At 30.1% G+C, this 13,215-nt stretch overlaps 1 protein-coding gene across 1 annotated transcript in view; it reads left to right on the top strand.

Annotated features, from left to right (window-relative positions):
• The window catches only part of LOC113374901 (AFG3-like protein 2), a 30,275-nt gene that overhangs the window by 7,981 nt on the left and 9,079 nt on the right, over positions 1-13,215 (top strand). The window contains 8 exon segments of the mRNA XM_026614865.1: positions 98-231; positions 1,614-1,805; positions 2,106-2,259; positions 5,086-5,219; positions 5,295-5,414; positions 5,487-5,730; positions 5,934-6,201; positions 12,789-12,897. Coding sequence (XP_026470650.1) covers positions 98-231; positions 1,614-1,805; positions 2,106-2,259; positions 5,086-5,219; positions 5,295-5,414; positions 5,487-5,730; positions 5,934-6,201; positions 12,789-12,897 — 1,355 coding nt within the window.

Genomic DNA, 13,215 nt, shown 5'->3' with positions numbered 1-13,215 from the left:
CTGTAATTAAAAAAGATGTATTAATACTAAATTTATATCCAAGATTATTAAATTAACTGTGTGCATTAATAACTAATTTATTAACTATTTTTTTTAGCGATGTTGCTGGTTGTGAAGAAGCCAAGATTGAAATTATGGAGTTTGTAAACTTTTTGAAAAATCCTCAACAGTATATTGACTTGGGAGCTAAAATTCCCAAAGGTGCTATGTTGACGGGACCTCCTGGAACTGGTAAATAAATTAAATACATAATCTAGGTATAAGTGGCATTTTGTTTTGGGACAAGTTACATAAACGTCCTAAAACAATTATGAAAAAGCGGCCCGGCCGATCTTTACCAAAACTAGTCAGGACGAATCCCAAATTATTTGTTTTGAATGGTTTTTAAATTTCGAAAAATTTGAATTTTCTTGCCAATTCTAAAGAAATGGCTGGACCTATAGTCTGACAATTAACTAAGACGGCGTTCATTTATCACGTGATTGTTTTTTGACCTTTTATCAACCGTTTTCTCAAAAACGGCTGAACCGATTTCAAAAATTTTGAATCCGTTCGATGAAACTCAATAAGAACTCACTCTGTTTAGGTTTTTATAGTAATATATAAGTAATATAATTTTTTAAAAATATCATTGAGGAATCTTGCTGATGAACTTCTGGCAAAAATCCGTGGATCGTTTCTTCATAAAAAACTGTTTTCTGGCGATTTTAATTAAACTTTGTATGGCTATAGAGTTCCTGGTCTTCATAAACATACTAAAATATTAGAGGCTTATGAAATGTGGTTCATGGACCGATTCTGCCGCATAACAGGCAAAAGTTATGGCAAGGCTATGTTATGAAGAACTTTCCATACTAAATATTGGCAAAAGCCATGGTTGCTATGCAGTCAGGCGTTTTTTTCAGGTTGTCAGATAGAAAACCTAACGTAGAAACTGCACAAATGTCAAAAAAACGATGTTAGATAACAGGGTCTTTCTGACCCAGCTTCATAACATATGAGTGACGTTGCAGTTTATGTGTAGAACGCCTGAATGCACAGTAAATACATGACATTTTGACAGTATTCAGTATGATTCAGTAGCATTATGTATGAAAGTTGGAGCGTAACATGACCTTGTCATAACATTTATCTGTTATGCGGCAGAATCGGTCACTTAATTATAAAATACAAAAATAAAATATAAAAATATAATAATAATATGTAAAAATTAATTCATGTTTGCATTAGACTTGTGTTAGTTTTCTAATTATGTGTAATATTCATACCATTTGTCAAAAATAGCTAACAAGTTTGGAAAGTTTATACTGAATTAAATAACCTGCAATATATTCTCATCATAAATTAGTATACTGATTTTTTATTCCCTACGTCGATTATTTACGTATTTATTACGTATCGTAATATTATTTAGTTACGTAATTGTTACGTATCGGAAAGTTAATGCAACTTGTCTTAAGATCAAAATACCACTTACACCACTTACAAATTTATTTAAATCTATAGTAATACAAACATGTCTACTGATATAGTAGATATAATATATATTAATACTTTAACAATGTGTATTATTACTATCATTTATTATTAATTAATCATTTATCTATTCCCAGGTAAAACTTTATTAGCAAAAGCAACAGCAGGTGAAGCCAACGTCCCATTCATCAGTGTGTCTGGTTCAGAATTTTTGGAAATGTTTGTCGGTGTTGGTCCATCCAGAGTCCGAGACATGTTCTCGATGGCCAGAAAACATGCACCTTGTATACTTTTTATTGATGAAATCGATGCTGTTGGAAGGAAACGAGGTTAGTAGAACAAAAATAAAGTAATTGTAGTAATTTATATCATGACTTGGTCACCATTGTGGTAAAATATTAAATAAAAATAAATTTCATAGAAAATTTTGTTATAATTTGTATTGTTATAAATATGATTATTTATAAAAGTCGACTATATTGTTTTTATGATTCAATATGAAGGCTGACTCAAATTGCATAAAAAATTTTATAATTAAACTAGATAATTTAAGCTTAAACTATTACTTGTATGGAAGTTATTATATAATTACATACTTATTATTGTTTATGTTTATTTTGCTATTTCAGGTGGTAGAAATTTTGGAGGTCACTCTGAACAAGAAAATACTCTAAATCAGCTCTTGGTGGAAATGGATGGTTTTAATACGACAACGAATGTAGTTGTTTTAGCTGCAACTAATCGAGTTGATATTCTTGATAAAGCCTTGATGAGACCTGGAAGGTAAATATAATATATATATATGATAAAATTGTTCTTATGCATCCATCCAATAATTAAAAACAGTTCAACTTTTTTACATGCTTTTATTTATATTTTTCTGTAATTATGTATTTTTTATTTGTTTAAAATTGTAACCCCAAAATATTCTAATTGTAGCACTGAAGATGGGTCAAATCAAGACCCAAAACATATGTTTCCTTAATAAAAATATTTTCTCTCAATAAAACAGTTTTTAATTACTAGATGGATGCCCAAGAACAATTTTATCATATTATTTCACCATCTGAAGAAAAACCTCTCGCTTTATATATATATATATATATATATATATATATATATATATATATATATATATATATATATATATATATATTACAAGAGAATGAATCAACATTCAACAAAAAATCCAAATCAGTATAAGTCTATGCTTTCCAAACATGTCATTAGTTTAAACTATTTTTTTAATATCAAGAATCCTATTATTTTACATAGGGGTTGACAACCCTTGATCAAAATACATTTTTACATTTTTTATAAGAAAATCTAAACAAAATCATATCAAAAACATTAATTCATTGTCAGTTTGTGGTAGGAGGGTGAAAATTTAAAGCTGCATATGTTTTTTTTAGCTAAGAATAATAAAAAAAACATTTCATCAGTTTATTAAACCGTTCTTTTAATACAGACAATTTTATTGTGTTAGTTACATAGGGGTTTACAATCCTTGATCAAAATACATTTTTACAATTTTTTTTATAAGAAAATTTGAACTAAAATTATGTCAAAAACATTCATTCATTATCGGTTTGTGGTAGGAGGATAAAAATTTAAAGCTGCGTATGTTTTTTTAGCTAAGAATAATAAAACAAACATATCATCAGTTTAAACCATTCTTTCAATACTAAGAATCCTATTATTTTACATAGGGGTCGACAACCCTTGATCAAAATACATTTTTACAATTTTTTTATAAGAAAATCTGAACTAAAATTATGTCAAAATAATTCATTCATTGTCGGTTTGTGGTAGAAGTGTGAAAATTTAAAGCTGCATATGCTTTTTCAGCTAAGAATAATAAAAGAAACATATCAGTTTAAACCATTCTTTTATTACCAAGAATCCTATTATTTTACATATGGGTTGACAACTTTTGATTAAAATACATTTTTACAATTTTTTATAAAAAAATCTGAACTAAAATTATGTCAAAAACATTTATTCATTGTCGGTTTGTGGTAGGAGGGTAAAAATTTAAAGCTGCATATGTTTTTTTAACTAAGAATTATAAAAAAGCATATCATCAGTTTAAACCATTCTTTTAATACCAAGAATCCAAATCAGTATAAGACTATGCTTTCCGAACATGTCATTAGTATAAACCATTTTTTTAATAACAAGAATCCTATTATACATAGGGGTTGACAACCTTTGAATAAAATACATTTTTACATTTTTTTATAAGAAAATCTGAACAAAATTATATCAAAAACATTAATTCATTGTCAGTTTGTGGTAGGAGGGTAAAAATTCAAAGCTGCATTTTTTTTTAGCTAAGAATAATAAAAAAAAACATGTTGTCAGTTTATTAAACCATTTTTTTAATACCAAGGATCCTATTATTTTACATAGGGGTTGTCAACCCTTGATCAAAATACATTTTTACTATTTTTTTTATAAGAAAATCTGAACTAAAATTATGTCAAAAACATTCATTCATTGTCCGTTTGTGGTAGGAGGGTGAAAATTTAAAGCTGCATATGTTTTTTTTATCTAAGAATAATAAAAAAAAACATGACATCAGTTTAAACCATTCTTTTAACACCAAGAATCCTACTATTTTACATAGGGGTTGACAACCCTCGATCAAAATACATTTTTACAATTTTTTTATAAGAAAATCTGAACTAAAATTATGTCAAAAACATTCATTCATTGTCGGTTTGTGGTAGGAGTGTGAAAATTTAAAGCTGCATATGCTTTTTCAGCTAAGAATAATAAAAGAAACATATCATCAGTTTAAACCATTCTTTTATTACCAAGAATCCTATTATTTTACATAGGAGTTGACAACCCTTGATCAAAATACATTTTTAAAATTTTTTTATAAGAAAATCTGAACTAAAATTATGTCAAAAACATTCATTCATTGTCGGTTTGTGGTAGGAGTGTGAAAATTTAAAGCTGCATATGCTTTTCCAGCTAAGAATAATAAAAAAAACATATCATCAGTTTAAACCATTCTTTTAATACCAAGAATTATATTATTTTACATAGGGGTTGCCAACCCTTGATCAAAATACATTTTTACAATTCTTTTATAAGAAAATCTAAACTAGAATTATGTTACAAGCATTCATTCATTGTCGGGTTGTGGTAGTAGGGTGAAAATGTAAAGCTGCATTTGTTTTTTAGCTATAAATAATAAAAAAAACATGTCATCAGTTGAAACCATTGTTTTATTAACAAGAGTCCTATTATTTAACATAGGGGTTGACAACCCTTGATCAAAATGCATTTTTACAATTTTTTTATAAGAAAATCTGAACTAAAATTATGTTAAAAACATTAATGCATTGTTGGTTTGTGGTAGAAGGGTGAAAATTTAAAGCTGCATATGTTTTTTTAGTTAAGAATAATAAAAAAAAAAATTAGGGGCGGCCGACCCTTACTACTTAGGTGTGTGTAAAAATAGATGTTGTCCTATTCTCAATCATACTGAGTAATTAACAAATTTTACAAAAATTGGTATTGCCATTAATATCATGACACAAAAATTTTGATATGTTTATTTATTTATAACAAACATTTTTATGTTCTTTTTTCTAGATTTGACAGACAAATATTTGTAGGAGCCCCCGATATTAAAGGCAGAGCCTCTATTTTCAAAGTGCATCTGCAAAACTTAAAAACTGAACTCGACAAAATGGATCTTGCTAGAAAAATGGCAGCTTTAACACCAGGTATCAAAAGTCTTTTACCTCTCTGAAATAATTTAATGATTATCAGGTTATAATATTAAAATTTTTGTCCTGCAGGTTTTACTGGAGCTGATATTGCAAATGTGTGCAACGAAGCAGCTCTGATTGCAGCTAGAGATTTAAATAATTCAATTAATATGAAAAATTTTGAACAGGCTATTGAAAGAGTAGTTGCTGGTAAATAAACATAACATATGGTTTAAAAAAATGAAACACAAATGGAAATATATATAATTGTTACTATTCTAGGAATGGAAAAGAAAACAAATGTCCTGCAGCCAGAAGAGAAACGAACAGTGGCTTATCACGAAGCCGGACATGCTGTAGCCGGTTGGTTCTTGCAGCATGCAGATCCATTGTTAAAAGTCTCCATAATACCTCGAGGAAAAGGTTTAGGATATGCACAGTATCTACCAAAGGAACAGTATTTGTATACGAAGGAACAATTATTTGATAGGATGTGCATGACTTTGGGGGGCAGAGTCTCAGAAGAGTAAGTAGAAAAATATTTAAATTACACATCAACACTTTGAGCCTGGTGCCAAATTTTCTGTATTTTTTGTTCAGCCAACAGTGACAGTGTCAAAATTTCATTGAAATTGTATTGGATAACATTTTATTAAGAGTAATTTTACTTTTTGCTGTCAAAAACAATGCAAGTTTGCAATATACATTATCATAAGTCTTTTATCCCAGGTTATTCTTCAAGAGAATCACAACAGGTGCTCAGGATGATTTACAAAAAGTAACCAGAAGTGCCTATGCCCAAGTAGTTCATTATGGTATGAATGAGAAAGTGGGCAACGTCAGCTTCGATATGCCACAACCTGGTGAAATGGTCACAGATAAACCTTATTCTGAAAGTACTGCTCAAATTATTGACCAAGAAGTTAGGACTTTGATTAAAGCAGCGCATGTGCACACAACACAGCTGTTGACAAAACATAAAGAAGATGTAGTCAAGGTAGGAAAGATGGAAATGAATAATAATGAAAAGAATAATAGTGCAAGAAGTGAAACTTTTTAATGTAAAAGTTACAATAAGGGTGAAAATTGATTCTAGTGTACTCATATTTTAAAATATGTATTTCATACAATTGTTTGTTTAAGATATAATTTTATTTTTTTAACTTTAATTCATTAAGATTTAATTATATTACTGTTTTTTCAATTTAAAAATTTTCAATCTATTTTTTATATCGTTTTGAGACGATTCACAATATTCTCAGACAATCAACATTTTCAGATGGTGTACAACACATCAAGGTGTTTTTTAGACTGTGTACAACATTTTTAAACTGTGTACAAGATTTTTAGACTGTGTACAAGATTTTTAGACTGTGTACAAGATTTTTAGACTGTGTACAAGATTTTTAGACTGTGTACAAGATTTTTAGACTGTGTACAAGATTTTTAGACTGTGTACAAGATTTTTAGACTGTGTACAAGATTTTTAGACTGTGTACAAGATTTTTAGACTGTGTACAAGATTTTTAGACTGCGTACAACATTTTTAGACTGCTTACAACATTTTTAGACTGCGTACAACATTTTTAGACTGTGTACAAGATTTTTAGACTGTGTACAAGATTTTTAGACTGTGTACAAGATTTTTAGACTGTGTACAAGATTTTTAGACTGCGTACAACATTTTTTGACTGCTTACAACATTTTTAGACTGCGTACAACATTTTTAGACTGTGCACAACATTTTTAGACTGCGTACAACATTTTTAGACTGTGCACAACATTTTTAGACTGTGTACACAACATTTTTATACTGTGTACACAACATTTTTAGACTGTGTACACAACATTTTTAGACTGTGCACAACATTTTTAGACTGTGCACAACATTTTAAGACTGTGCACAACATTTTAAGACTGTGTACACAACATTTTTAGACTGTGTACACAACATTTTTAGACTGTGTACACAACATTTTTAGACTGTGTACACAACATTTTTAGACTGTGTACAACATTTTTAGACTGTGCACAACATTTTTAGACTGTGCACAACATTTTTAGACTGTGTACACAACATTTTTATACTGTGTACACAACATTTTTATACTGTGTACACAACATTTTTATACTGTGTACACAACATTTTTAGACTGTGTACACAACATTTTTAGACTGCGTACAACATTTTTAGACTGTGCACAACATTTTTAGACTGTGCACAACATTTTTAGACTGTGTACACAACATTTTTATACTGTGTACACAACATTTTTATACTGTGTGCACAACATTTTTAGACTGTGTACACAACATTTTTAGACTGTGTACACAACATTTTTATACTGTGTACACAACATTTTTATACTGTGTGCACAACATTTTTAGACTGTGTACACAACATTTTTAGACTGTGTACACAACATTTTTAGACTGTGTACACAACATTTTTAGACTGTGTACACAACATTTTTAGACTGCTTACAACATTTTTAGACTGTGCACAACATTTTTAGACTGTGTACACAACATTTTTATACTGTGTACACAACATTTTTAGACTGTGTACACAACATTTTTAGACTGTGTGTACAACATTTTTAGACTGTGTGTACAACATTTTTAGACTGTGTGTACAACATTTTTAGACTGTGTGTACAACATTTTTAGACTGTGTGTACAACATTTTTAGACTGCGTACAACATTTTTAGACTGCGTACAACATTTTTATACAGCGTACAACATTTTTAGACTGCATACAACATTTTTCGACTGTGTACAATATTAATTCTAGATTTTGTACAATATTTTTAGACTGTGTGCAACATTTCTAGACTGTGTGCAACATTTCTAGACTGTGTGCAACATTTTTAGACTGCGTGCAACATTTTTAGACGATGTAGAATATTTTCAGACTAGCTACATAATTTTTAAACATCACATTTTCAGACTGTGTACAACATTTTTGGACCCTGTACAACATTTTCAGACCATCTACAAAATTTTCAGACTAACTGCAACATTTTTAGACTGTGTACACAACATTTTTAGACTGTGCACAACACTTTTAGACTGTGTACTACATTTTTAGACTGCGTACTACATTTTCAGAAAGTGTACAACTTTTTTGAACCCTGTACAACATTTTCAGACCAATTCTACAATATTTTCAGACTAACTACAACATTTTTATACATCCTACAACATTTTCAGACCGCGTACAACATTTTTAGACCGTGCATAACATTTTTAGACTGCGTACAACATTTTTAGACTGCGTACAACATTTTTAGACTGTGTACTACACTTTTAGACCGTGCACAACACTTAGACTGTACAACATTTTCAGACTGTGTACAACATTTTTAGACTGTGTACAAGATTTTTAGACTGCGTACAACATTTTTAGACTGTGTAAAACATTTTTAGACTGTGTACAAGATTTTTAGACTGTGTACAAGATTTTTAGACTGTGTACAAGATTTTTAGACTGTGTACAAGATTTTTAGACTGTGTACAAGATTTTTAGACTGTGTACACAACATTTTTAGACTGTGTACACAACATTTTTAGACTGTGTACAACATTTTTAGACTGTGTACAACATTTTTAGACTGCATACAACATTTTTAGACTGCATACAACATTTTTAGACTGTGTAAAACATCTTTAGACTGCGTACAACATTTTTAGACTGGGTACAACATTTTTAGACCCAGTACAACAGTTTTAGACCCAGTGCAACAGTTTTAGACTGCGTACAACATTTTTAGACTGCGTACAGCATTTTTAGACTGCGTACAGCATTTTTAGACTGCGTACAGCATTTTTAGACTGCGTACAGCACTTTTAGACTGCGTACAACATTTTTAGACTGTGCGCAACATTTTTAGACTGTGTACGCAACATTTTTAGACTGCGTACAACATTTTTAGACTGGGTACAACATTTTTAGACTGCGTACAACATTTTTGGAACCTGTATGACAACATTTTCAGACCACACCTACAATATTTTCAGACTAACTACTACATTTTTAGACTAACTGCAACATGTTTATACATCTCACAATATTTTTAGACTGTGTAGAATATTTTCAGACTATCTACATCATTTTTAAACATCACATTTTCAGACTGTATACAACATTTTTGGACCCGGTACAACATTTTCAGACCAACAACAATCTTTTCAGACTAACTGCTATATTTTTAGACCAACTACAACATTTTTATACATCTTACAACATTTTTAGACTGTGTGGAATATTTTCAAACTGGCTACATCATTTTTAAATATCACATTTTCAGACTTTGTACATCATTTTTGGACTCTGTACAATATTTTCAGACCTTGTACAATATTTTCAGAGTAACTGCAATATTTTTAGACCAACTACAACATGTTTATACATCTTACAACATTTCTAGACTGTGTGGAATATTTTCAGACAAGCTACATTATTTTTAAACATCACATTTTCATACTTTGTACATCATTTTTGGACTCTGTACAATATTTTCAGACCTTCTACAATATTTTCAGAATAATTGCGACATTTTTAGACCAACTAACACATTTTTATACATCTTACAACATTTTTAGACTGTGTAGAATATTTTCAGACTAGCTACGAGTACATTATTTTTAAACATCACATTTTCACACAGTGTACAATATTTTTGAACCATGTACAACATTTTCAGACCAACTACAATATTTTCAGACTAACTGCAATCTTTTTATACACCTTTATATAGACAAGACCATGCACAACATTTCTAGATGGTGTACTACTTTTTTAGACTGTGTACAACATTTTCAGACCAACTGCGACATTTTCAAACCAACTGAAATATCTTTATTCATCTTACAACAGTTTTAGACTGTTTACAACAGTGGTCGGGGAACTTTTGGAACCATTACCCCAAAATATTTTTGTGCAACCTCTCATTACCCCACAAAAAAAAATTAACTAAAAGAGCCTATAATTGGAATCCCGCAGATTAACGGTTTGCTACATTGTTTGTTACTTCTAAACTTTGAAGAAGGCTGAAACAATTGGTTTGAAGGAAACAATAAGTAAAAACTATATTCTTTATGAATAAATATATTTTTCATGAAAATCCTACTAATGAATGAATAAACTAGGGGTGAATGGCATCATGCCTTACGGCAAATTGCTAGAACTTTCCGCACCGTGACGAAATGTTCGAGGAATTTTAAATACTTTCAATTAGATTATTATAAATCCTGTAACATTATATAATATTCATAAAATATATATAAGCTGAATTACAAAATTAAAATTATTTATTTGAAGTATATAAGTGAGCTATAGAACTTTAGCCAGAATTAAAATTAAAATCAGAATTATTTTCGATATACAAAGAAAAAATTGATTTTTTTCCCCCAAAAGTAATTATTTTGTCAACACAAACTGCAAGTTTTTTTAATCATTCAAATCGGATGCTTAGTTCTCTCAGAAACTGCCATTTTTGTACATTGAGCTCTGTTTCTTTGCAATGGCTGGACCTGCCTTTGCCAAAACCTAATCACTACTTTTCCCAATCATTACAAATTGAATGTTTTCTGGATCATTCAAATGAGATACTCCGTTCTCTCACAAACTCGATTTCTATTTTCTGCACTCCTTTGCCAAATACTAATCAGCATATTTCGCTATCAATAGGAACCAAATGTTGAATGAATCATTCTAATCGGTTCATCCGAGCGCTCGAAAACGCGAACGAAAAAATGCGGATACACAAAACACACACACATCCATTTTCTCTGAGGTATGGCAAAATGTTCAAAAACCTCTGAAACTTGAAGAAATGCAAAAATTTTCATTTTCGATTTTCGGCCCATTACTATTATATAATTTACCCTACGGGAAGTTAACAATAATGCCACAAGTGACAATAAACACGCACATATGTAATGTAAGAACATTACGATTTGGAGAAACGGTATTGCTTCATCTTTGACACAATTTCTTCAAAATTTTGACTTTAACATGTCAGAGCAATTTTAATACAATCTTCGGCATTCAATCTATTTCTCCTCGAATTTATGTTTATCAGAGTGGAAAGGTCTGGTTTGCACAAATATGTGGTTCCAAATGGCAGCAATTTTCTTACCGCTTCTTCATGTGCTATTTCAAAACCCTTTGCAGCTTTTGGCATTCAAAAACATGGCAGGTTTTGTTCACTCCCAAATTCAATACATGCTTCCAGAATTGATTCTGCCAAACCTGCAGGTTTTTCCGGTACAATCCAACTCACAATACGTGTATCCAGATCTGGAAAGTAATCCAAAAACCGCACTCTCAGGTGAAGTAATATTATCACAATCCTCCAAAAACAAAGCATAACCTTGGTAAAAATATGCTATCTTGTTCTCTTCTACTTTCTGCCTTCAATATTCCAGCTTTGAACCAAATCCAACAATATTTCTCTCGCTGAAATAATATTAATATGCTTTAATTTCCCTTTAATTCTTTGTTTAATATATTTATGCTTTCAAAAATGTCTGCTAAATATGCGAGAAATGAACCACAGGAAGAGTTTTCAAAATTTTCAGCAACAATACTTGTTTGAGAAACCATAGAGATTTCAGCTTCATTTTTAAGAATCCGTACTCGATTTAAAATATTTACGCGAGAGAGCCACCGTACTTCTGTATAATAAAGGAGGTCGGTCTCAACTTTACCATCCTGACATAATTCACAAAATAGCCGCGTATTTAGTGCATGTCTCTTGTTAAAATTTATAATCTTGATAGCATCATGAATGTGGGTTATTTTCCCTTACAAAAGCTGAAAAACGATAAATATGACCCAGCATAGCTGAAGTTTCATCAGAATACACCAAATTGCAATTTTTCCATTTTAATCTTTGCGCTTTGAAATATTCGTTTACTTTATTATAAATATCTATTTCACGACATCTGAACTCAAAAAAAAAAAAACAAAAGCAATTCCTTTCCAGAATTATCTACACATTCATAGCAGACATATATCAGTTGTGAATTACTACTGAAATCCGTTTTCTCAAGCTGAATAGCAAAATATTTAGTTTGTTTTAATGAAAAACTTCACATTTTTTTTGCCAATGCAGATTCTTTTCGGTAGTAGGTTTTACTGAAGCTGATTTAAAACAAGCAAGATATTTAACTTGTTTTAGTGCGAAAATTACTTATTCCTTCATATTTTCTGCTAATGCAGAAATTCTTTCCGATAGTAGGTTTTACTGAAGCTGATTTTGTGCTTCGCAAATATATACTTTTTACCCCCAAAAATTCCACTTTTACCCCATTTGGGGTAATTTACCCCGTTCCCCGACCACTGGTTTACAACATTACCGTGTACAAGATTTTCAGTCTGTTTACAACATTTTCAGGTCATGTACAACACATACAATTTATAAAATTTTCATTCACCTTTTAGCATTTTTATACATTTACATTTCCCAGTTGAATGTTTATAACCCAATCTTATTGAAAGTCAACATTAGAAGTTTCACTTAAAAAATGAACGTAAATGAATTACATAAAAGTATATGTATATATGTAATTTATAGGTAGCTGAAAGATTATTGAAAAAAGAAATTCTGAGTCGGGAAGACATGATTGAACTTTTAGGCAAGAGACCCTTCCCTGAAAAATCTACATATGAAGAATTTGTAGAAGGTAAGATTAAAAATAACTTTATTAATATAAATATATAATTATTTTCAAGAAATATTCTTTAATGAGTAAACTTTTAACTGCAATCTTACAATAATCTTTTGCTTTATTTTCTTTCATCAAGTGCGACTCCACCATAATGCTACTAATATGTAATAATAATATAATTGAAATTGTTGTCTGTTGCCCTCATCAGCCATTGAATTAAAATATATATATATATATATATATATATATTTGTTTATTTACTTATTTATTCTATTATCTATTTTTCTAGGTACGGGTTCCTTCGAAGAAAATACACAATTGCCAGAAGGTCTT

Source organism: Ctenocephalides felis, unplaced genomic scaffold, assembly GCF_003426905.1.
Source record: "Ctenocephalides felis isolate EL2017-DRISC unplaced genomic scaffold, ASM342690v1 CF-g0.4_SCAFFOLD_00845, whole genome shotgun sequence".
Lineage (NCBI taxonomy): Eukaryota > Metazoa > Arthropoda > Insecta > Siphonaptera > Pulicidae > Ctenocephalides > Ctenocephalides felis.
Note: the sequence above shows the minus strand (reverse complement) of the source record. Positions and strands in the feature narration are given on the sequence as shown.